At 52.5% G+C, this 24,412-nt stretch overlaps 9 protein-coding genes and 1 non-coding gene; 5 read left to right on the forward strand and 5 right to left on the reverse strand.

Moving 5' to 3' along the window:
* Positions 1–707: 707 nt before the first annotated feature.
* On the reverse strand, positions 708–864 carry tRNA. One transcript has 2 exons: positions 825–864; positions 708–743 (listed from the first exon to the last, which is right to left on the reverse strand). It is a non-coding gene; the product is annotated as a tRNA-Leu (tRNA).
* Positions 865–1,214: 350 nt separating this feature from the next.
* On the reverse strand, positions 1,215–2,571 carry RCC_10271 (uncharacterized protein; the record flags this gene model as incomplete). XM_023775502.1 has 3 exons in its annotated part: positions 1,215–2,240; positions 2,293–2,412; positions 2,467–2,571. The coding sequence occupies 3 exons, from the start codon at positions 2,569–2,571 to the stop codon at positions 1,215–1,217; spliced, it is 1,251 nt and encodes a 416-aa protein (XP_023631270.1).
* RCC_10272 (uncharacterized protein) lies at positions 2,565–4,056 on the reverse strand (the record flags this gene model as incomplete). XM_023775503.1 has 5 exons in its annotated part: positions 2,565–3,377; positions 3,436–3,658; positions 3,714–3,859; positions 3,909–3,930; positions 3,992–4,056. 5 exons carry the CDS (start codon positions 4,054–4,056, stop codon positions 2,565–2,567), a joined length of 1,269 nt encoding a protein of 422 aa, XP_023631271.1.
* Positions 4,057–4,557: 501 nt separating this feature from the next.
* Positions 4,558–5,634, reverse strand: RCC_10273 (uncharacterized protein; the record flags this gene model as incomplete). Its single annotated transcript, XM_023775504.1, has 1 exon — positions 4,558–5,634. The coding sequence occupies one exon, from the start codon at positions 5,632–5,634 to the stop codon at positions 4,558–4,560; it is 1,077 nt and encodes a 358-aa protein (XP_023631272.1).
* Positions 5,635–6,902: 1,268 nt separating this feature from the next.
* On the forward strand, positions 6,903–8,390 carry RCC_10274 (uncharacterized protein; the record flags this gene model as incomplete). Its single annotated transcript, XM_023775505.1, has 1 exon — positions 6,903–8,390. The coding sequence occupies one exon, from the start codon at positions 6,903–6,905 to the stop codon at positions 8,388–8,390; it is 1,488 nt and encodes a 495-aa protein (XP_023631273.1).
* Positions 8,391–10,656: 2,266 nt separating this feature from the next.
* Positions 10,657–11,883, forward strand: RCC_10275 (uncharacterized protein; the record flags this gene model as incomplete). Its single annotated transcript, XM_023775506.1, has 1 exon — positions 10,657–11,883. One exon carries the CDS (start codon positions 10,657–10,659, stop codon positions 11,881–11,883), a length of 1,227 nt encoding a protein of 408 aa, XP_023631274.1.
* Positions 11,884–12,920: 1,037 nt separating this feature from the next.
* RCC_10276 (probable putative cargo transport protein ERV29) lies at positions 12,921–13,966 on the forward strand (the record flags this gene model as incomplete). XM_023775507.1 has 3 exons in its annotated part: positions 12,921–13,209; positions 13,275–13,768; positions 13,829–13,966. The coding sequence occupies 3 exons, from the start codon at positions 12,921–12,923 to the stop codon at positions 13,964–13,966; spliced, it is 921 nt and encodes a 306-aa protein (XP_023631275.1).
* A 405-nt stretch (positions 13,967–14,371) lies between these two features.
* RCC_10277 (uncharacterized protein) lies at positions 14,372–17,385 on the forward strand (the record flags this gene model as incomplete). XM_023775508.1 has 2 exons in its annotated part: positions 14,372–16,577; positions 16,628–17,385. The coding sequence occupies 2 exons, from the start codon at positions 14,372–14,374 to the stop codon at positions 17,383–17,385; spliced, it is 2,964 nt and encodes a 987-aa protein (XP_023631276.1).
* A 465-nt stretch (positions 17,386–17,850) lies between these two features.
* On the forward strand, positions 17,851–19,697 carry RCC_10278 (related to Patatin-like serine hydrolase; the record flags this gene model as incomplete). XM_023775509.1 has 2 exons in its annotated part: positions 17,851–17,931; positions 17,979–19,697. 2 exons carry the CDS (start codon positions 17,851–17,853, stop codon positions 19,695–19,697), a joined length of 1,800 nt encoding a protein of 599 aa, XP_023631277.1.
* Positions 19,698–20,346: 649 nt separating this feature from the next.
* RCC_10279 (uncharacterized protein) lies at positions 20,347–23,241 on the reverse strand (the record flags this gene model as incomplete). XM_023775510.1 has 5 exons in its annotated part: positions 20,347–20,918; positions 20,970–22,303; positions 22,365–22,676; positions 22,777–22,962; positions 23,012–23,241. The coding sequence occupies 5 exons, from the start codon at positions 23,239–23,241 to the stop codon at positions 20,347–20,349; spliced, it is 2,634 nt and encodes an 877-aa protein (XP_023631278.1).
* Between the last annotated feature and the right edge of the window lie 1,171 nt (positions 23,242–24,412).

Genomic DNA, 24,412 nt, shown 5'->3' on the forward strand with positions numbered 1-24,412 from the left:
ATAGGGTTACCTTCTTCCCCTTTCCCCCCCTTATTCGGAACTCGGTCGTCTCTCGACCGATTTACTCCAAATTTTAACGCGAGTCTTATTAAATGTTTACTACGGACCTCGCCTACTCGGAATGTACTAAATATATACCTCGCTGTCGCCGCCCTTACTACGTCGAGGGGGGGTACCGTCGGCGAGGAAGGAGGAGGTATTAGGTAAAACCGAGTTTACTGTTCTTCTTATCCCCTAAAATTATCTCTAGGATTCAAGTTTCGTACGAATCGGTTAAGAAACGGCTAAGAAACGGGCTACGGAAGTCTATTTTAGGCGTTAGGGATTATTTCCCTCTACCCCCTCTCCTCCCCTTATTTAGAACTTAGCTGTCTCTCGACCGATTTACTCTAAGTTTTAACACGAGTCTTGTCGAATGCTTACTACGGACCTCGCCTACTCGGAATATACTAAATATATACCTCGCTATCGCTAGCCTATTCGCCGAGAAGGTGGATTAGTATTAAACATTACTAATCTATAATATATATAGAATTTAGTATATAACCCTCCTTTATTACTAACGTTACTATTAATATCAAATTTTAAAGTAAATCCGTTAAGGAACAGGTATATTATAAGTAAGATACGTCCTCCTAATAGTAAAAAAGACTAAAGTCCTTTTTATAGTAAAAAGAATATTCCTAAAAAAGGAACAAAAAGAAGATTGAACACTAAGGGAATTGAACCCCTAATCTCGTAATAGAAACGAGACTACTAGGCTTCTCCGGCAACTAGAACCCCTATATGTCCGAAGTTTTAAACTAGGCCTCCACCTAGCATTTCCTCAATCCTAACACGCCCTAACCACTAGGCCAAATGTCTAGATGTAATAAATATCTAAGATTTTAGGTTGTTATTATACGGATAGGCCGGAGTTAAAGCGAGCTGCATTCTACGTGGCCTTTACTGGCCGCGTTCCCCTAGTTCTCGAACACGATCGTCGAATGACAGACTTTGCTCTAGTAGGCCTTGAATAATCCACAATTCAATATTGCGAACAGATTTGCTTCGTGCAATAGCAAGCGAAAATTCTGATACTGTATAAACAGCGACGTATCCTTGTGACATTGCACCTGCAAACACCACCACTTCATGACCCTTGGCTCAGACGCAAGTAAGGGGTACTTGTGGCAATTATCCATTCATGTCATCTCTCATAATCGAACTTCTCATCATTGTTCCAGCTCAAACATTGCCTCGGCTGACTCCCAACCAAATGCATGGCGAAGCCTCCTTCCGAACGTCCTGACCATGGGCTTCGGAATCTTTCCACCCTTTCGCACCTCTTTTGGTTCGTGAAATTGAATGCTGCGGTTGATGGGAAACAGCGTTCGATCCTTTACCGGAGAGAATGACCAGACACTACCATATAGCTTCTCAGGCTCCAGACCAATCGCTCTCATGCCAGAGAGTAGCTCATCCCATCCGAGCTCGGGACGAGGGTGTTGCGCCGACTCTACCGAAGGGAGCAAGGTAAGCCATATCTTATACGCCTTCTTGCCAAGCTTAAATTTTGGTGGTGCCACCTCTGGCTCCGGTGGTGGTGCATCCTCAGCTCGACCAGTCGCTGGATGATGATATGCTCCTGCTGCCACACCACGTGTTTTGACTTTCTCCGCAAGATCCGTAAGGAAAGCCTTACCCGAACGAGGGACGTTCCCGTCGGTCTCGCCGAGGACTGTGGACGAGTTTCCCGTCTCTAACAGTGGGGAGACACTTGCTTCTTCCTTCCATGGAGGAGTTCTGTATAGAATTCGCGGATTCTTGTCTAGCGATCGCCGCTTGAGGACCTTCTTAAGGCTGATAGCTTGATCAATCTCCACGGCTTTCTCCAGACGCTTCCATAACAGGTCCAGTCGCTTCTCGGCGTCCCGCATCTTTTCCACATTGACCTTACTCTTATGCTTCTCGCTCGGATACTCGTGCGCTTTGCCTGCTTTGTCGAGTGGATTCCAGCCCAAATTGGTGCCAGTTGCGTTGTAGATGCCATCTCTGAGCTTGGTGGCTGATATCTCAACCTTTTCTCTCTTGCGCTCGTAGATGTTGTCAAGGATTAGCAACTCCGCCGTAGTATGATCGAACCATGGTGCCAGAAGATTGATCGATTTTCCGAGCTCGCATAGTAAGGCAAGATCAGCGTATTGATTCAAGAGCCAATCATCGAGGTATTGAGATGCCTCGAAGTCAGTTTCAAGCATCTGTGCTATCGTCAGTTTTTTTTATCTATCATGTCCGCATGCATCGACATACATATTGTACCTCCTCTACCAGTCCTGGAACCGTCTTGTACCATGTCTGTCGGCCTCTCTCTATCGCTCCGAACAGAATGTGAATTCGACTCTCTGCATCGGTTGATTTCGGACGCAGGACCTACAGATGAGTGGAGTCAGTGGCTGGTCTCAATTGTTCTTATGGTTGACAAACCCAGTCTCCTTCGTGGCCTACTTCTTCTGACCATGAATAACGGCTGCGCATTCGAGGTGAATTGGGCAGACCGTCCTTGAGCAATCCCATCGGCACGGCTAACATCTGCCAGACAACACCATCAAAGCAGCCCAGCGTTCGCAGTCTTCGTCCGCAAGTCTCACTCGAGACTCGTCTGCGCGACTCATCTGGACCTTGAGAGTAGGCATTGTACAGAGCTTGCGATAGATGTCGTCCCAGTAGATGAAGGATCTGAATGCATTATCCAGCACTCGGGCCGCAATGTGATCGCGACAGTTCTTGCAGTTGCAGATCTTGTGAGGCCGATGGTGATTGTGTTCGGCCCAATCTCTATACGTATCAACGAAATAGGCGGGGTTCTCCTTTAGCATCCATATGTGATCTTCTGCTGACGAGCGTCTACCGCCAACCAGGTTCTTCAATCGTGCAATGTCGAGAGCCTGTGGCACACCATATGGAGCTTCCAGAAAGTGTCCAGTCAAGGAGTGATACTCAGGACGAGTGAAATGGTCCACCGATGGCTCCTGCTGGTGTGCTGCAGTGAAGAAGAGTACGGAGGCGTCTATGTCGTGCAGAACGAGCTTCGCACACGCGAGCAAGAAGCTGTACGTCCCCGCTTGAATCTCCAGGCATAGCAAGCCCTCTTTCGCATCACGTATGTAGGGGAACTGGCTGGGGTCTAGAAGCTCAACATCCTTGCCCTCGAGCACTTGACCGTATGCTGTGGGCGAGTGTTTCTTCTGGAAGAGCATGCATGATTGCGGGATGTCCGGAGTGTCGTCGAAGTGCTCGTCGCAGCAGAATCCTCCCAACGCAGACAGGTTGACGTGATCGTCCCATCCTGGGCCAAGGTGTGCGAGATTGATGTCACTTATGCGGAAAATGTCAGGCTGTGCAAACTGTCAATCATCTGTGTACTTGATTACTATAGTGTGTAGATCGACCCACCAAGTTGCGACCGCGCGATTTCAAAAAGAGTAGAAGCAGATGACGCTGCTGCAAGTCTTCCACATTGAGATATGGCCACAAGAACGCCTCGCTTCGACATGTTCGAGACCTGCTGGCCTGCTTGCTGATGTTCCGGAAGTTCACGTAGTCCGGACGGTGAGTTATGGAGAGTTCGGGTCGGGCCTTGAGCAATATCTCACGCTTCTGCTTCATGCTCTTCTTCCTACGCCGTGACTGTCAGTGTTACCACCTCGACAAGTCATGCAGATTGCCCTTACATCCAGCGTTTCTGAATCTTGAACTCGAAGCGCTTCAAAATGGCGTTGAGTCTCGTCCAGTCGCGGAATATGGACATGCGAAATCTACGCGCCTCCACCGCGATCTCGTCAATGTCTAGGCCAGAAGGGATTGGTAAATCGGCACCCTTCAGCCGGTCAGCGGAAGTTTTGCGGGAAAGGCATGTAGATGCTCACCGTGCGCATGCGACAGCATTTGCTGTTTGAGAATACCAGACGGTCAGTGCATGCGAGTGAACTGTGGACCGAAGACGACTTACCAGCCTAGGTCATGCTTCTCCCCGAGCTCCTCTTGCTCGTAGGCAATCGATACGTAGCGCGTCATCTTGAATTCGCGTGTTTGCCACGCGCCGCGGTTTTTCTTCAACTGATCGCTGGCGTGGAGGCTGCGCGAGAAGATGGATTCAGGATGGTGGGGAAGTGGGAGGGAGTGGGAGAAAAATTGGAATGGAACAAACGGTACATCAAGGCAGAAGTGGATCTCCGATATGGGTGCCTGCAGAGGCGAGAAACCCTGTCGCTCCACCAGTGCAACGTAGGAACGGAAGGAACCTACTCTTTCAGCATTCGAAGGTCTGTGACCAATTTTGAGCTCTAAACATCCACAAGCTACTTGCAACAGACCCAGCGATGGGAGGTCGCGTCTCACAGAGTGGAGGGCTGGAAAGCAACAGGAGCAAGAACATCCAAACTCCAATGCATGTTAGGTGTCAGGTATCAGTTATCGAATCCTCCACGCGTCATTACCATCAGCCGTGTGTCTCTGTGTGCCTCTAATCCCGTGAACGCCCAAAAAGAACACCCTCACTGACATGAATCATATCGCTCAACGCCGTCCTCCTCCGCCGCTGCCACCACTTCCACCACTCTGGCTACTCATGTACTTCCGAGCCATGTTAATGACCAGCGGAGTGACAATCGGCGCGAGGGTTGCGTAGTGCTTCTGGCCCTTCTCAAGCCACGGGCCGACATCGAATTTTCCCACCATGACGGGCTTACTCTGCTTCTCGCCGCGACGCCTGTCCTTGTCTCGTCGGTCGCTTCTGTTGTAGTTGTCGTAATCGGAGTCGGAATCGTACCTACGCCGTGAGCGATCATCCCTTCGTCGTCGATCACGGTCGTCGTATGGGTCATCGCGGCGTCGGCGACTGTCTGAGTGATAGTCGAGCTCATCGTCGCGCCGTAAAGGGCGGCGACTGTCTTCGGCGCTGCGACGTCTCCTCGGCCGATAGTCTTCCTCTTCGTCGGAGTAGTCATCCTGGCGTCTGCGGGGTCTACGCTCACTGCCTCGCCGGGCCGGAATTGGATCAGAGCCATACTCTATATCTGGCGGCGGCCGGTCTCCCCGTCGACGTGGTGGCCGAGCATCATCGTCGTAGTATGGATCTCGCTTCTTCCGGCTGGGACGTGGTGGCTCGTCGTCGTCGTAGCCGCCTCTTCTCCGTCCGCCGTCAGGGGGTGGATACGGTGGGTCGCGATCATGCGGCCTACGGCTCCGGGGATCTTGTCCACGAGGTCGATCGTCGTCCGTGTGCCGGCGGGTTGGTGCCATCGTATGTTTGTGCGCCTCGCCCTCTTCACTTTCGTACCCGTCGCGCATGTCACGAARCTGACGATCGCGAGGATGGTTCTTGCGCTCCAAGTCGGGCGCGTTGGATGCTTCGTCTGGGAATTGAGGTCGAGTGTCAGGCGCCAGTCTAGTTCGGCTTCCCTCCCGCTTCATTGCCGGCTTCAGTCCGTCGCCGATCGGCGGCGCGGGCGGTATGTTTTCGTGGGGGCGGCCACCGCGCACGTCAGAGCCGTAGTCGTCGTTGGCATTCATGCCGTCGCTGGGATATGGATAGGGTGGTGCTGGTCGATTGTCACGGCGGGAGCGTGGTGCGTGGTCGTCCAGGTTGCTCATGATGTGAAGAGAGAGAAAGTGTGAAGTTGAGTGTGAGCAAGATGGCGTCAGCACGTTTCAAAGCTTTCCTGGTTCAAATTACAGTACAGCAGTGACGAGTGGGAAGCTGAAAAGAACTGGAGGGCATTGAAACCAGCGGCGGGGAACAGCCTGGTGAAGATGCACCGATACAGCCCTAGAGAAACTCGTTCGCATGAATCGGAGAGTCAGTCCAACGTCAGCGGGCTCCCGTTATTGGATGATCCACGATAGATACATCCACCTTTGTCTCGCCATCCAACCTAACACCTTGCTCCCGTTAATCACCAGACAGAGCGCAGACTAGATCGCAGGTCCCGCTGTCAAGAGTGGCTGAGCAGCACATAGACATGGAGGTAATGGCACACGTGCGGCTTTGGACTACATCTTACATCCTCATTTCACGTGCCTAAACTGGCTGCCGTCCTTATTGCGGCCGGCGATGATGAGATCTTCAACAGATTGATGCGAAAATATCAGTGGAATGAACTGGCGTTCCGCGCGCACCTTGAGGACTTGGGTGAAACGACTGTAAGAACCAGCGCGCCTTTCAAGATCCGCCTAGCTTTATGACAGAGTTTAGGTACCTATCAAGGAGCGTTCGTCGAGGCTTATTTTACGTAGTGGCTTCGTCCTGAATGCTATCAATTGCGGATGGAAGCACGCTGTAGAACACAACGTCCCGATTCCGGAGCCTGATATTCGGTAGATCCCAAGACAGAGAAGGCAGTGCTACGTAGGTTGCAAGGATGCACGTACGTGTTGTGGTCCGTGGCCGCGATACCTACTCCTAACACCACACATGAAGACATGGCAGATGTTGTTAGAGCTGCTAGCATGCTGCTGACAGGTTCCCACACGTGGCACCAACCCGCCATGAAAATGCTAAACGTCGAACGATGAGCTTAATGTGCGATGTCGTTCGCTGCACACTATTGTGCACTAAGGTATTGTGGTTGTACAAACGTTCACAGGTCATGCTCGCCCATCACGCTTGCGTCCGATCGCCGCCGATCACCGAAGCGCAAGCGTCCTAAATTTKGCTTCTTCGTCATACGCGAAGCCGCAGTCTTGTCTCTCAGCTCTTCATGGGTTGATCGTGTATCCGTCACACGATGCCGAGCACAAATATCCAGCAAACGACCGGCCGAGAAGTTCCTTATGACCGCTGTGGATTGTGCATGTGCAGGTGGCAAGCAGACGTGACCTGAATCCAAGCTCCATCACCGCGACATCCTCGAAACGTCGCGATGCTCGACGAAAATCTACCTGCCTTTTTCCTCAAACCGTCTGCATCCGGAATCAAGCATCACCGCGACATATACCTCTCCCATCGTGGAAGTGATCCGGCGCCAGCGTACACCTTACACAATGCAGACCCAGCCAGTCCAGCACCCATCCAAAAGAATGCGTACGGTGCAGCCTTGTTCGATGCCTTCAATCCGGAGATACTGTACGCCGAAGTGCTGATGCTTCCGTCATGGACAACGCCCACTATATCTGCCGAAGAGTTAAGACGGCACGACGGCATCACTCCCCCTCCGCAGCCAATTCTGCCCAACGAGTTCTCCATTCAGTTGTACAACCCCGACATGCAGGTGCGAGTGGAGATCAAAGAGGGTAAATGGGGTGGCAGCGAGCGATACGAGTTCAGCATGCCGCAGACCTCTTTTCGCACGCCTTCTGCGAGTAATCTCGACCGCGGACAGAGCGATCCCGCCAGCTTGGCCATTACCCCCAAAGTGAACTTTGTATGGCGAAGGGAGAGCAAGCTCAGCAAGGAGCTGACATGCTTCATGACCGGCAAAAGTACGGATACGATTGAGAAGAAGAAGAGCAAGCGAGATCCGGATATTGCAATTGCACTGTGGAGAAGCATGCGTGAGCTGACAATCTACGAACCGAACATGGAGCGAATGGATATGGAGGATCCAAAAGGTCTGGAGGTCGTTCTGTTACTTTCAGCAATTGTCATCAAGGATGTGTATTTCGCCCACAAAGACCAGATGCATGAGTTGTTCAACATTTCAGGCACTCCAGCAGACCGGAAATTGTCAGGATCTGGAAGAAGACTCACAAATACGCAACCACCTACTGCAGTAATTGGACAGCAAAAGCAAGCTTCAAACTTCCCACAAAACCGGAACGATGAGAAGCGATCCTCTTTACCACGCCTGCAGACCACGCCMCCTCAACAAATGCCACTACGGCCGCCTAGAACGACTCGACCGCCTCCTCTAGCAGACCCCCGTAAGCAATGGGAGCTTGATGCGGAAACGGCAAGGTTGAAGGCACAGGCCGAGGCAGAAGCCAAAGCAGCCCAAGATCGTCAGCGACAACGTGAAAAGGCAGACGAAGCAGAACGAAAGCGTCTGCAGAGGATGGTCGAAGAAGAAGAAAAGGAAGCACGGCGGAAGCGGGCCGAGATTGACAAGGAGACCGAGCGGCTTCGAAGACAGTATGGCGTCCCGCCGTCAAACGGCAGACCGACAAGTAACGTCGGGCCGTACCTGAAGCCCACACCGCAGCATGTACAGTTCGCAGCGGGAAGACCTGGCCGTGGACAGCCGTCTGCTAGTAGCAGTGCTCTTATGATGAGTGGAGCTAACCCTGGCGCGAGCAGCAGCTCAAACGTTTCCAAGCCGGCGAAGAAGAAGAGCTTTTTCGGGCTGAGGAGTTTGAGTGACGACGCGGAGGAGCGGAGGAAGGTGGTGAAAAAGTCGAGCTCGATGTGGTAGTGGTGCTTTAGCTGTACCTTAAAATATGTGCTCTTCGTTCTACGGAGTGATCAATCAAGCACTGCGAAGTTCTACCTGTTGATAACCAACTTGACTTTACATATCGAACGACAGGCCAATCGGCCATCGGCGGCTGGTGTGCTGGGTCCTCTTTCGATGAGTAAATGACACCCCTTCTCGAAGAGCAAACCTGATGCCGACCACGCAGGGTTGCCAAAGGTATTCGAGTTGCAGAAATGTTACTCCTGCACGGTCTCTGTGGGTCAAAGCCGAGATACTCTCAGGCTCGTCATCTTGCGTATTTGCTCCTCAACATGCCTGCGTGCCAGTCGGCTTATGTCTGCTCTCAGTCTCAAATGGAGCCAAAAATGGAAGTCTTGGCGTTGGTTCGATTGACCAACAATGAGCTTTTGGCTCGATGATATCGCGAGAATGGCTACAACAGTCTCTGGAAATCAGCAAAAAGAGAGGTAGAGCATAACTGATCCCTAAGGGGGTCAAACCCTCGACGACTATCCTGCGCCATATGTACAGTCTAAAGGAGCGTACGGAGTAAAACGGATAGTAGACCATGTCCACAGCGGAGCGAAGTCTTGCCTTCGGTATGGTGAAGACCAGCCCCCTCCAAAACTTTACAATAAAAATGCAAAAAGAATTCATGGTCCCTAAGGGGGTCGACTGAAAGCGATATTAGCGACTGCGATTCTCCACTTGGCATGAGTTTTAACTTACACCCTCGACCTTGGCGTTATTAGCACCACGCTCTAACCAACTGAGCTAAGGAACCAGTCCATGGCAGGAATACCAGCAGCGGATGGGAGCTTGGGGGACCGGACTGGGATATGACCAAACTTGTAAAGACCCGATGTATTGCCGAAGAAAGCGCCTTGCCGTCAGGATGCTTTGTCCCCAGTAGGAGGTGAAAGGGGCTGGACGACATGGAAGAAGCGATGGGTTTGATGGTTGAATGAAATGAGGAAGTCGCATGGCGGCAGCCGTTCGCGCTGCAGCAAACTTGTCTCCTTGGCTGCACGTGTGTTTCGATAGGTCGGAAGTGGTGCCATTGAGACAGCTGCTCGCTTTCAGTGTCGGCGCCGGCAAGCGCTAGTGGTTACCGCTGTGGCATGTTTGGATAGATTCGATATCAAGAGCAGGGTGCTCTAGATGTGCCGCTGGCGGTAGACACTTGTTGTCCTCTCTCTGCGGCGTTTCAACGCGTCTTGGGTGAATTTGGAGACCTGAAGGTCTTCAGCGTAGCAAAAGCTCATTACCACCTAGGCAAGAGGCACGTGTGGACGGCATCATTCCGCTTGAATCGGACAAGCTTGACCGAAAGTCCAGAGTGCGTAGAAGCTCCAGGTCCTCATCAGGCGGAGGAGATGATGTCTGGCGGAGCTTGTTGCAGATCGGGCGGACCCATGTCCACGTCGGGCTGGTGGATCCATACGCGATGGTGAAGAAAGCGGTCACGAAATCAAAAGCCTGTTGAATTGACGTCGCTTCGTGTCAATTCCACAGGTGAGTAGCAGCTGATAAATTATTACTGGGAATTTTTGAGGCGGTGGAAAAGGATACATCAGTGGATTCTAAGCTGAATCRTATCCTAGACCCTTAGAAGTGAAGTTGCCAGATGACCTCAGGCAAGGTAAGGTACGATGATGCGCTTTCGAACCATTGACCCGTGTCTCCATCACGGGCAGTCGCGGGCCACAGCATTTCTCCAATTCAACGACACACAGCGGACTGCGACGAGAGAATTTCCAATCATCACCGCTCACATCCACGCCCCAAATATCATCACACGAGCGCCCCTCGTACTACTACTTTAGCCGACACACTAGGGACGGGGCGCTAGTGGGAGACCCCTTCGCTTAGTCTCGTCGCCGGCCGCGACGCCATATCCCTCGCACCTCACACCTCTCCGTTGCGAACGGTCCGCAAGCACAATTGTGGATCGCCACACTCGTTCAAAGACAATTCCTCAGTCCGGACGCGCACTGTGACCATCTCCGACAGAGCCGCTGCACCCTTGCTTCGCAACTTTCACGTCCGCCCGGCGATTGGCGGTCTCGTGTCCGTAGCACAGGGAAGCAACACAACAACACTCCTTTCTCTGCCGTTGTTACAACTTACATCACCAACGCCGCTCGCGCAACGTCTGCAGGGCATAACGTAAGTTCCCACAATCTGTTCCTCGAGCAGAGTCCTCTGACTGATCTAGGCTTCGATACAGCCAGACGAACTAGTTGACCGCGAAACGCCCAACATGGAAGCGGCCGTAAGCAGTTGGTTATGTTTCATCGCCGTCATTGGTTTGGCAGGCTATTACTACCGGACTACTACAAAGCAAGCTCCGAAGCCTGCTCCTCCGAGTGAGGTTAAGAAACAAGCAAAGAGTGAGGTCAGAAAGACAGCGCGGAAGGTTGAGGCCGCTGTCAAGAAGCCGGCTCCCAGCAAGCCTGCAGGCGAGACGCAAAAACCAGACTCCCCAGGCAAGGGAAACGTGAAGAACAAGCGGAAGGCGAACACTCAGCCCGTTCAGCAGGCTCCGGTAGCGCCAGTCAAGGAGCAGGATGATGAAGATGCGATCGACATGAGCACTCTTCAGTTCGCGGCGAACATGAAGAAGGCCAGAGAGGGCGTCGACATGAAGAAGACAGACAGCAAGGAAAGCCGTGTCAAGACTGTCAAGACGAAGACGATGGATTCTCCTATCTTGTCCTCTGGCTCGTCTCACAATGGCGATGCGGGGAATGAATGGTCACATGTTGCCTCGCCCGCGTTGAAGTCAAGCGGCGTTGACGACATGCTTGAATCCAGTGCTCCGGGACCAAGCGCGCTACGCATCACAGCACCCACGAAGCCAACCAAGGAAAAGGCCACCCAGCAGCCGAAGCAAGTGGTTACTGAGTCGAAGAAGCAACGCCAGAACCGCAAGAAGAAGGAGGACGAAAGATTGGCTCGCGAGGAGGCTGAAAAGGTACGAAAAGCACAACAGGAACAGCAGCGCCGCACAGCCCGCGAAGGACGCGGTGAAGCGGCTAGAAATGGTATCCCAATTCCCGCAGCTCCTGTGCACAATCCTTGGTCGGAGCAGGATGCTGCCCGTGAGCTACAGCAGCCAGTCAAGGCAGGTGGTAGCGCCCAGCTTCTTGATACATTTGACGTGGAATCGACCGGTAGCTCCAACGCCGACATAATGAGCACCGCCGCCACATCCACCGATGGAAAAGACGATTACGCGCAAGCCATCGCGGAAAGCGGACGCGAAACTGGCTGGAATGAGGTAAAGAGCAACAAGAAGACGAAGAAGTCCAMCTCGAATGAGGGGACAGGCCAAACTACCACAGTCRCAGCACCAGTGGTCAAGACCGCCATTGCCCCTAAGACGACATCCAATGGCAAGCCGATTGGCTTCCAGGCACTCAAGGACGAGTACGAGCTCCGCGCAGAGGACGTTGATCCAAGCAACGTCGACAACTGGGCTGCATGAACGGCTGCGACATCGCAGTCCGTGCTTACTCTATCTTCTTATGCGGCGTCACAGGCCGATTCAGCATCGCATCCTTCTTTTCTTTCTTGTTCATGGCCATGTTGGCAAAGACCACCCTAGGAGTCGTTCGCAGAATACTGTGGGCCTGCCGCTTCCGTAGAGGGGCAAGCTCGACAAACGCAGACGTTTGTCGAGAGGGCTGCCAGCAGGCCGAGACGCAGACAGGACGCGCCCCATGGGATTTTGGAGGGTTATCTATCACGGGCATTGGAATGGCGCAGATTCTGCACTTTGGGCCTAGCATCGGACGATGTGTTTTAAAAAAACGAAGAAAATATTGGAAGCATTGGCGATGCATGTACTATGGCATGCAAAGAGTACGTAGCAAGGCGTGGACGCGGTGGTGTACACCTAAGATAGTCTACAATGAAACTGGCCGGAACGTGGGCAGCGATGCCCATGCGTCCCATGCCGGAGGTTGCTTCGTAATGAAGACGTGCACATTGATTGATGCCACCTACTGCTCTTAAGGAGACTAGCTGTAGGTTGAACGACATCCAAATGAATACGTGTCTGATTCCCGATTCCAATTGTTGCACAGCAAATTGCTAGAAACAACCTGGAACCTTTGACCGAAATCCCGAGATCCTTTGATCGGGGCTGCAGTGCGCGAGCGGGAGCTATTCTATTTTAACTCTGGAGAAAGGCCAGCTGGGCTTTCATCCGTCACCACCGCGGGTCTCCCCTCAATTGTTCTCAATACCTAGCTTTATTACTTGTGCGACCTGGCCATTCGCTCCATTTCACCACATCCACTTCTCTCCGCGTCGAACTCCACCGCGCTGCACCGAATTGTCCTGAAGTCGTAACGGGCAGACCCATAACAACAACAACATAGCACCAAGCTTCGCCAAATTAAACCGGGGAGCGGGCCTACAAGATTCACCTCGCACACCACACTTCTTTCCGAAGACCATCCTCCTCACCGAGTCGCTAGAATCCGGGAAGCACTCTCCTGATATTCATAGAAATAAAACATGGCGCAGATCAGAGGAACGGCAGGGTACCACCTCGGCAACCAGAACATGTCGTCCTCTTTTGGCGGACCTTCGAGCTCATCCGCGACCAACGACCCGTCGCCACTTGATGCGATMCGCCAGCAGACGAGCAAGATTGAAGATATGCTGGACACCTGGTCGGATCCAGTCAAACCATATCTTCCTGCCATTGGACGCTTCCTCATTGTTGTCACGTTCTTGGAGGATGCTCTAAGAATTTTGACGCAGTGGAGCGACCAGTTGGAGTACCTACATGCCTACCGTTACAGTGAGTGCATTCTGGGGATTTCAAAAGAAGCAGAGCACGGATATTGACCATTTTTCTCCCCGCAGTGCCATGGGGTGTCAACCACATCTTCCTCCTCATCAACGTGGTCGCCATGACCGGCAGCAGCATCCTCGTCATCATTCGCAAGTACAGCGAGTATGCGGTATGCGGTCTAATCGGAGTTGTGATTACGCAAGCACTGGGCTACGGGCTCATCTTCGACGTCAACTTCTTCCTGCGCAATCTTTCTGTCATGGGCGGACTGATCATGGTGCTCTCCGACAGCTGGGTCCGCAAAAAGTTCGCGCCTGCCGGTCTTCCACAGCTCGACGAGAAGGATCGCAAAATGTACTTCCAGCTTGCCGGCAGAATTCTCCTCATCTTCCTGTTCATTGGCTTTGTCTTTGCGGGCGAGTGGACATTTGGCCGTGTGATTGTGATTGCGATCGGTGCTGTGGCATGTGTGATGGTCGCGGTGGGTTTCAAGGCGAAGTGGAGTGCGATTGTGCTGGTTATGATTCTGAGCGTGTTCAACGTTATTGTGAACAACTTCTGGACGGTAAGCGTCGCCGGTCCCCCAAAGATCTGACCCACGGAGAACTGACAGACTATCTCGCAGCTCCACCCACACCACCCGCACAAGGACTTTGCCAAGTATGACTTCTTCCAGATCCTCTCCATCGTTGGTGGTCTGTTGCTTCTGGTGAATATGGGACCGGGACAGGTCAGCTTCGACGAAAAGAAGAAGGTCTACTAGTCCACTCGAGATAGCACGAGACTTGGGATAACGGTCATTCGATGTGGCATGACGATGGAGTACATGGAAATTGCGGAGCGGGATCGTGCTGTAAAAAAAAGCGTCGCATCAAGGCGTTTACCCTGCGATTGAGCATCATGGCACTAGCTGGGTTAGTTACGACTGGTAGTGTAGAGCTCAATTGTGAGCATGCGAGATTATTTTTGTGAGCGCATTTGGCATCAACTTTCTTGACCTTCAACTTATTAACCTTCGCGTTCGTGTAGCTAGCGGGCTTTTAGCGTGGCATKAACACTGAAAGTGCGTCCAGGTCAACTTCAACTTCAGTAGTCAACATTGCATTCACTAAACAATTCCCCTTGCATCTCGAACGTGACGACCGCATCGCAAGTTTCACAACACACGATGCCGCCGGTCACGCGTAGAGTGGCTGCGAACACGTCTGGGGTCGCAAAGAAACCTCCGGCGCGCAAACCTCGACCAACACGTCCTCGCGAAACCTCAGAAAGCTGGGGACTGCTCGACGCAGGGAGCGACGATCGCGTTCCAACACCGGACATTGCCTTCGATGAGGAAATCGTCGCGACGCGCGAGCGGCCCGATGTCAACGAAGCATTGAATCCTCTGCGCGAGATGGCCGAGCGCGTGGGCAGGGAAGTCGAGACATTCGCCGAACGGCTCGATGAGTTTCTGGAGAACTTGCCCGCGCATAGCAAGTTCCAAGCGGTGTTGGGACTGGTGGAGGAGTTCAAGCACATCTCCAAGGATGCCGCCTTCAAGCTCGAGGAAAGCAACCAGCGGGAGAGGGCCGACCAGCTGCGCAAGGAATGGTCTGAGCAGGCCAAGCTGTCAGCCAATTCCAGATCATTCTCTGCGTCGACGATGAACAAGTTGTCCTCGCAGACCGGGCAGAAGTCTGCGAGACTCACGGAGTGGAGGCAATGCAAGCAGGAGGCAGACCTTTGGGAGCTGTTCGACATTGTGCTTAAGCTGCATCACAATCCGGACAAGAATGCAGTGCAGCAGGACAAGGAAGAGGAGCTGGCGAGACTGGGTCGTCCGCACCGCTACACCAGCGAGAGTGAAATCTGGGAGCACTTTATTCTCAACGATGATCTTGCCCGCGAACGATTTCTGATCAAACGGTGGCTGGAAGAGACTGTGGAGCATCAAGAAAGCGATCTACCGGGGATATTGGAGGAGTTGGAGGCGAGAACATCACAACGCAAGGGCCTGTGGTCGAGTGGCTGGATGAACACCCGAGAGAAGATCAAGGGCGAGAAGAGGTTGAGATCATGGCCRACGTCTCCTGGCGCACCACTACCACAAATTCGGAATCGGGACAACACTGAGCTGCTGGTCACTACCCTCGATCCGGATGCGAGGTCACGACAAGGCCGCGCTCTGGAAGAGGAGGACGTGTACTTTGAACGCGCCATGTGGATCGCCTGCTGGGAGATGCTACGGCGTGGCAAGTCGTGGTCATATGTCAGCGAGTGGTGCGAGACTCACAAGGAAGGCTGGCGTGCACTCTCCATCGGCAAAGGTTCTGATACCAGTCAGAACGTGTCCAACGCCGCCTGGCGGAAAATGTGTTTCCTGGCTTCCCAGTCTGGCTGCTCCAATGAATACGAGGCCGCTGTGTATGGGCTTCTCGGCGGTAGCGTGAAAGCTGTCGATAAGATCTGCCGAACAGTGGACGACAAACTCTACGCGTACTACAACGCTAGTCTCCTCCGACAATTCGACCAGTATCTTGCAACAAGCTTTCCAGATCGAGCCCCTCTATTGCGGCGGGTGAATGAGGACGCCCTCAAACATCCCGAGGAAGCAATCGTCTCACTGATAGGTGAGCTGAGGCGGAATCCAACGACGAGCACGGAATCCATCCAGCCCATGAAAAWAATTCAGAGTTTTCTKCTCGCTAACGATATTGGGAGCTTCATACATACCCTTGGTTATGCCATAGCCTACCTGGACAGTCAGAATGATACACCTACGAAGATGATTGTGCCTCTCGACCAGTTCTGGGAGGGAAATCGCAACATGGCAGAAGCAGAGGTTGCCTTGGATCCCCAGGCCCTTCGAGTTGCAAATCACATGGCCATCTTGCTCCGTGTACTCAGCGAAGAGCAGCTTGACGACAATGCTAGAGATTCGGAGGAGAATGTCATTGTTGCGTACATCCAGACACTTCGTGTGGCCAGGAAACGCGACCTTGTTCCTCTGTACGCATCAAGACTCACTTCAGCAAGGGCCACCCTCACTATGAGCCAAGTGCTACAGGATGTCACCGACTACAATGAGCAGGAGGAATTGCTGAAACTGCTTGTACAATACCGACTTCACAGCGTCCAGATCATCAATGAGCAGCTCCGGTTCGTACTCGAGCAAAACGTCGGCGAGGGCATTGAGACTCCGTTGAGGATGTTGGAATACAACACCACTCCTATCATGTACCCTGGGCAGTGCATTATCAACGGATTCTACGACGTGGAACCGACGGAACAAGACGATGCGGTTATCAGGAGCTTACGCTGGTTCACAATCATCGAGAGCCATTGGGCGGAAACATTCTTCGCTCTATCGCTAGCGCTTCGGAAATGTCTAGGTACGTGTAATAGCCTGCGATTTGACCAAATTTATGCTGACCACTTGTAGTTGCTGGTCGCCTCGCTTGCGCTATCGCCATCATCGATGAATTCCCATTCGAGCAAGTTAGCATGCAAAAGTCGTACAGCGTGTTTGGTACCACGGTCAACATGACCGAATACGACAGCGCGCCATCAACTGTTGATCCCGAGCTATGGAGAGAGCTTCTCGGTCAATCAAAAACCTATCAAGAGCTTGAGTCTCTGGTAAAAGCAATTGCTGCGCTTGCACAGTGGCGGGCAGCGGAACACGAATACACTCGCAACCATCAAAAACAACTCAGCCAGTCCCGCGCCCCCATCGACCTGAGGGAGGCCAAGTCCTTCGTCGACGAATACATGGAGGTGGTACTCGACGGCATCCTCACCTCGCCTGCCGAAGCCGACGCAGAAGAAATCGCAGATCTCGAAAAGATCCGCCTAGACTACATCCCCGAAGTGGTCATCGCATACAACACTGTGTTGCACACAGCCGGATCTCTCATCAGTCGTTCCAATCTGATTGACAGCATGGATTTGTCCGTCAAGGTTGCGAAGGAGGGAAATGGTCTTGCCGAGATATTTGTTAAAGCGAAACGCATGCGGGAATTGGTCACTTCTTTTGCGATGACAAGTAAGGCTATGCTGGTCCTCAAAGATGCCGGGAGGGAATGGAAGCCTAAGAGGGATCGCGAGGGCAAGGATTTGGGAATGTGGGAAGCGACGGCTCCCGTGAGGGGAATACCAGGATTGGAGAATGGGGATGTGCCACAACAGATCTCATTTTAGAAGGGTGAGGTGACGTTGTATTTGGCACAGAGAGCGAGATGGGGTCGGCGACTCGATCAGAGCAGGACGTAGCAGCATCGTATTGCACGGCGCTTGAATTTTCGCCCACAATGTTGCTTTGGAACTTCGTGACACTCCTTCCTTCCCTCGTGTTGCCCGATGCTGCTCGTCGCTCGTCCGCGCTTTGGAGAAGTCAGGGATTGGATTACTCCAAGGATCGGGATCGACGGCCTCGGTTTCATCCGGCCGACCCCTGCTTTCACATGTCAAAGCGAACAACCTCCGTCATCACAGCCCATCGCGACTACCATTGAACCCACGGGGAGGCACGCTGTGGTCATCTCTACCGCCTCTTCTTTCACCCTCGCTTCTCCACTGACTTGAGACGGCACACAACTACAACATCCATACTTTTGCTTCCCGTTCAGCACACATGCCCGTATGTGATACAGCGCTGAATTAAAAATGCCGAAGCGGCCAGAGGGTGTGACACTACCAGTGGCTGTTGTGATCATTGTTTATGACATTGTTCACGCCTGGTTCACGGTGCGCACTACAATCCACAGCAGTGAAACTCTCACTGACCATCCAAGACTCTGCACAAATTGTTTACGACGCCCCGTAAAGAGACACGCCTTCGGAATGATCTCAAATCTGCGAGTAACTTCGCCCAATGGCGCAGTGCCGCTTTCGCGCTCGACAGCCAGCGAGACGTCTACAACTGGCGAGCCAATCCGGTTGATTCATCATATGACCACTTGCGTCTCGAAGAACGTCGTCAAAAGCTCTACCGCTTACGCATGAATGATGATATTGTTGCGACTGCGGCGCTCCTTCGTACTGGTTTCCTCCGAAACTTGTTCGGTATCACCAAGGTCAGCCTGTATAATAAGACATACATCACAACCAAGGAAAGCATCCGAGCCTATGTGGAAGAGATGATTGCTGCCATCAAGTTTGTGGCTGATGCTTCGCCAGCGATGACGTCCAGAGCTGGTAGGATGACAGCACAGGAGAAGTTGGAGCTGTTTGAGAATGGCCAGTGTATGTATGGAAGCACGGCATTGGTTATGGAGGGGGGCTCAGTGTTTGGATTCTGTCACATTGGCGTGGTCAAAGCGCTCTTTGAGCATGACATCCTACCACGAGTCATCGTGGGGACTGCTACTGGCGCTCTTATGGCAGCTTTGGTTGGCATACACACCAAGGATGAGCTCCCCAGGTTCCTGGGCGGAGACGGTATTGACTTGAGCGCTTTCGCGGCTTCTCGAAGTCGAGCAAGGGAGAAGAGACTTGCAGCTCAGCAGAGCGTGCTTTGGAGCTGGTTGACGACGCTGAGTCGACGAGCTGGGAGGTTGTCAACTCAGGGATTCGTACTTGATCCAGGGGTCCTGGCTGAGTGTGTCGAAGCGAATGTTGGTGATATGACGTTTCAGGAAGCATACGACCGGACCGGGCGCGTGCTGAACATCATTGTCGCATCGCCAAACGATGATGTACCCAACCTCCTCAACCACCTGACAGCTTCCAATTGGCTCATTCGCTCGGCAGCCATGGCGTCCCATCTAACGACTTTGTCTCGCCATGATGAGATCAAGCTCCTCAAGAAAACAGCTCGTGGAGAGATTATTGCGGTGCCGATTCGACCGTGTGGTTTGACCGGCAAGAATGCTGGCCTTCCTCACTCGACCGGCGAAGACAAGACACCGCTGTCAAGAATGCGGCAACAGTTCAACATCGACCATTTCATCGTCTCACAGGCTCGACCATATGTTGCTCCTTTTATAACACCCTCTCTGCCATACGTCCGGGGTCGGGATCTGGGCTTCTGGAGATTTCTTCGCCTCCCACTACTCTTCATTCCTTGGGCTGCTCGATGGATTGCAGCGTGTCTAGGCATCTTCGGCATGCTGCCAGCCTTTGTTCGCAGAATTCGCAGCGATCAGACATTTGAGGCCGACTCCCTCACACTGGTCCCCAACATCAGCGTGCGGGACTTGGGATGGCTACTCAAGAACCCTACAGAAAAGGAAATCAAATTCTGGATCACTCGTGGGGAAAGGTCTGTGTGGCCCGCTTTATGCTGTTTGAAGGTCCGTTGTTGCGTAGAGGTGGCGCTAGAGCAGGCGCATGAGAGAATGAAGAGACGCAGTCTTAATGGAGCTGCGGTGTTATTTGATTACTCTTCGAAGCCGCCGCCCGTTCATTCGCTGGTTATCAATACTTCTCCTTTTGACCAGACATCGACTAAGCTGAGGGAGAGAAGGCGGACGGTGGATGAGGGAGATGACGATTCTCCCACCGATGCTTGAGAAGAATGGAGCACATAGGGTGGACTGAGCTCCTCCAAGTTCCCTCGCGCTCGTTACTCTAGACAGACGCTGTATTGCATGTACAATTCGTGAAGGCACATCAATGCCAATTATAGTGATATCCCATGGTCAAGATTTCCACACGCTTGATTAGTCCATGAAAATTGTGACTGTCTGCTAGGCTAAAGCGAGATTCTTCCTGGTCTTCAACGACACGAATACCAACATTCAGAGGACTGTACAGTCCTGTAGGTACCTAGATACGCTGTACTGTATCGTTATCGGCCTGCGTGCACTACCCCAACCCTAACCCTAGAAGTGAAGCTTAAGAGCCAGACCACTYTCAAAGCCGCGAGCAAAATCTGACCGCTATAAATACAACAGCCAATCAGTTGTTTGAGTGACGGAGCAATGCGCATGGACGAGAGCTCTTGTTCAATCGATCGAGACTCAATTCAAATTCAGATGCTAAAAGGACTTTTAAAACCACAAATAACAAACAAACTTCTCATGCCCAGACGACAACAGCGTTTTGCCGCTTGAGGCCGCTGGACATCCTTCATTCTTCAGGATTCCTCCTCTCCTGCTCCCCCCATCCATCCCTCGACCGATCCACGCCCACCAAGCATAGTCTGACTGGTGGTGCCTATCAAACACTTTCGACAAAAGTGTCAAAGCTCCAACCAAATTGCCGGGACATTCGTTTCCCATAGGCTCGAAGTAAGATCGGATTAATACTGGGATCAGGATGAGGTTGATGGAGGCGTATCGCTCCACTGCCCCGAATGTCATCAAAGACGACAGCGCTACCACCTGTGCTCCATGTGGCTGCGAAGCCAGCGTCATTCATCGCCTTTACGAACTCCGACCATCTCAAATTCGAGTTGGTTCTTTTGCCGTAGGTGACGAACATGCGCCTGAAAATGTCCATGCTGGTAGGACAGACCGAGATGCGAAGATCTGTGGCAGCTTTTCCGTCATCAATTGGCGTTGCGATGGCACTGTCAGCCCGGTCTGATAGCTCCTGAACAGGAATCTCAGGCCGAGTCTTGATCTTCAACTTGCCGTGAGATAGTGGTGGAGGTCTTGGAGAGGATAATGATTGCACACGTKAACGTGGCGGTGTGGTGTTCCGAGTCTTCTGGTCAGCAACAGAATCGGAAGAGTGCAATACGGAAGAAATAGATGGGCTCGGTCGCAGTGCCTTCTTGCCTGCAGCTTCTATTAAATCTACGTTAGCTGATACTCGTTCAACGCAGACTGAGTACCTACCGCGTCTGCAAATCTCGTTCAACAGCATGTTGCGTTCGTTCTGGTATTGTGCTGCATAATCCTCGGACAGACCTGCACTGATCGACTCAGCGAGGACTTCAACCCTCTCAGGAGGACATCCAGATTGAACAAGCAGCTCCCTTCGAACTGCCCTTGCTACATCCCAAAAAGCAGCGAGCGCGGCATGACTGGCATCAAATGCGGCAAGAGAGGCCCAGGCGGCCCTTCCAGTGGGTACTGGCGTGGACAAGAATGCCTTGAGGGGCGGCCAGAGGACATCGCGATGGCTGGAGTAGTTGTCGTCGACGTAGTCCGAATACGTGATGTCCTTTAAGAACGGCATTTGTTCGAAGTACGCTTCCATATCCGCTTTCTCCGCCCAATCGTAGGTCGGACGCACATACTTGATGGCCATGATGGCTTCATCGAGAGTAGAAAGATCGGAGACATAATCGTACAAAGTCTCATTGAAGCGCTCGTGTTTCTTCTGACTTGCAATGTCGTACTCGAGAAGAGCGAGGTATTGTTCAGGGATTGGCAAGTCCGGTACGTCATGTGCGCTCATGCGCTCCAATGCCCAACATGACATGTTGTTTCCAACCTTTGGGCTCTTGACCAGCTTAGCCTGTGGTCTGAAAGGATGCCCAGAAAACCCCGTTTGCGCCGACCGAACCCTCGTTCTGACCAGAGAAGACCTGAATTCCAACTTCAAAGTTTGCTCGAGAGTTTGCAGACCTGTCGCGCATCTCAATTTCAATTCTGGGTTGGACGTCGTTGAGATGTCGTCCAGTTCGAAGTCTTGCAAGACCGCCTTGGCAATTTCCTCCAAAACGTACCATCCGACCTGCCTTGAAATGCTACTCAATAATAGCGGCGTCATCGTGTCTCTTTTCTTGTCGTCACTGTAGCGAAAACCAGACCGCTCTAAGCTAGCCAGAGTCTGACGAGTGCATGCAGGATCAGTCTGCAGCAGCCACGTGTCGCTCTGATTCGCAGAGTGTCGGGCCTTGATACTACTGAGCGTGGTTCTTAGCATCGAGAGACAACCAGCTGGAGCTGCACGATAGCCAGCTCGCCGGGGTACTGGAGCAGTGTGGTCTGGGCTGTTCTTGACGAAGTCTTCCGCACACAGTGAGTCCCAGAGACCATGACCTTGTGAAGCGGGTTCGACGGGGCTTTGWAGTATCGTGTCCAACATATCGACCAGGAAGGTAGACATGATGTTTTGAGCCTCGAGGATCATCTTTGCAAGCGGATACCCAATGATCTGAGAGCGATGGGCTTCTTGCTTGTTCCAGAAGACCAGATTGCCAATGTCAACGTCTTCTCCACACCTGTTATGGTCAGCAGCGTCCATGTGCATAATGTTAATATTCAACCTCAGGACGCACATACATTGAGATACAATGAGGATTGTAAGAGGCTTCCAATGCGCCTTGGCTAAAGCTTGACTGAAGTTGTAAGGCGTCAAACAGGACAAAGTCTGCAATCCTGTGTGTTGAGCGGTGGTGTAGCAAAGCGAGTAGACTCAAAGGATCCTCGCTCAATGCTTCTATGGTGAGGTACGGCAGAGAAAGTTGAGCCTTTAGCGTTGACAGCTTGACGCCCTGGAGATCCGAAAACACGAGCATGCCCACGCGGCGCCTCATATTTGGCATGGCAGCCAGAAGAAGGGCGGCCCGCTTGGCGGCACTGCGCCTCTGCCACCTAGGGGGAGGATGAGAATTAGCCATTGGCGGTATCKAGCAGACTGCCTCATGATCTGTGTATTGTCTCCCGCGGAAGCCCTCCATTTGTTGGGACTTACCTCTTTGCTATCGCATCCCCGGATTTCAGAATAGCCTGTCGTATGCGCGCTAGATTTTCTGTCGTCTCTTGAACCAACTTGCCGATGATGCTGGCGGCCTCGTCATCACTGTGATGGAGTGTGTATTTGAGCGCGGGAATTGTCTCTTGCCAGGAAAGAGGTCGGAACTGCTTCACACAGAACGGACTAGCGAGATGGTCAGTACAACTAGTGCTTCTGCTCATAGTTTACTCACCATGTATTGGCACAAGAAGGTAGAGGTGCAATCGATGCTCGGGAATAATCGCGGCACGCGAAGCCCGCCGAGACTGTGGCTTCACCGACCTTGGTACCCTCAGCAGCAGTTTTGAACTCCAAAGCGGAAGACGAGAGAAGATGCGCAAATCTGTCTTGATGCTTCCGGGCATATATGCGCGAGACCCCTTCAAGTATTCCTTCCTCGGGGTTCCCCCTCATATCTGCCATGATGGCTGGTGCGGATGAAGATTGTACTCGATGTCGTTGTTCGGTGCTCGAGTACAGCGCAGACTTCCATGCAGAAGTTCGGCAAGTTGAACGGGGTCGAGCTTGAAAGCGCGACAATTGAAAGCAAATTTGTAATGACGCACCGCTCGGGATACATGTCTCCATTCACATACCAAAGTCTCGCAGTCTTGAAGCTTCGTCTAGCTGTGACGACGAATGTCGAAATCCCAAGCAATGTCAATGTCTTGATAGATATCCTCGACCAGCGCTCAACGCCGGTTTGTCGTCCAGCGGACATAGCATCTGGAAAAGGCATTTTGACAGAGCGACGAGGACTCAGAGGACATCACTGGACCAGCGTCGCTGTCCACGGACGGCGGCGTGGGTATGGAGCAGTCTCAAACGTAAGAGCTATGCGAGCCAGCTCGCGCTGCGACACCATATTCGGCCGGGTTTTGACAGGATTCGCATGATCTACACACTTACTCGGATGGAGAGTCGCTGTTGCCTGAGCCCTCGGGCCTCCTCAGCTGTGGCTGGTAAAGCTTTTCTCGAGATCATGATAATCCATAGGCCCTCTCAATCCCGGTGTATTGGCAGGTCTTGTTTCTCCGTGGTCTACCGCCGCAGCTTCTGATGAGACGGACTCATCGGCCTCTGTCGAAAACTGAAGCATTGAAGATCAAACGGCATTGAAAATGTGGAGAGACAATGGTGTAGAGGGCGATATAGCAAGAGCAATACGRGAGGTGAGGTCGAAACTCGGCCCTCGAAGCTTTCCTACCTGTCAACTCAATCTACCCCACCGCCTGGGGCAAGACCCACGATCAGATCATCCTCACCTCGACATCCTCACGAACATACGTGTATCGCTCGCTGTCACGGCGCTCGATCTTGGTGCTTGACGACATCACAACTTGGTTGACTCTCAAACGCTGAGGCTACTCATCCGCCCTCATTGTGCCCGCTTGTGCCCCCTTTTCGAAACGCGAAGACAGGGATCCCCACGGTCCATCCATGTCTTCAAACACACCACTTGCTTCACGAAGACCAAGCACACACGCTTTCGGCGTACAGTGCGTAGGCTGGGACGCTGTGTCACCTGGAGCATATCAAATTTCCTTTTCGTCCTGATTGTTACTCCTGTGAATGGTGGCGCCTGCACTGTGCA

This window comes from Ramularia collo-cygni (genome assembly GCF_900074925.1).
Source record: "Ramularia collo-cygni strain URUG2 genome assembly, contig: RCC_scaffold21, whole genome shotgun sequence".
NCBI classification, from domain to species: domain Eukaryota; kingdom Fungi; phylum Ascomycota; class Dothideomycetes; order Mycosphaerellales; family Mycosphaerellaceae; genus Ramularia; species Ramularia collo-cygni.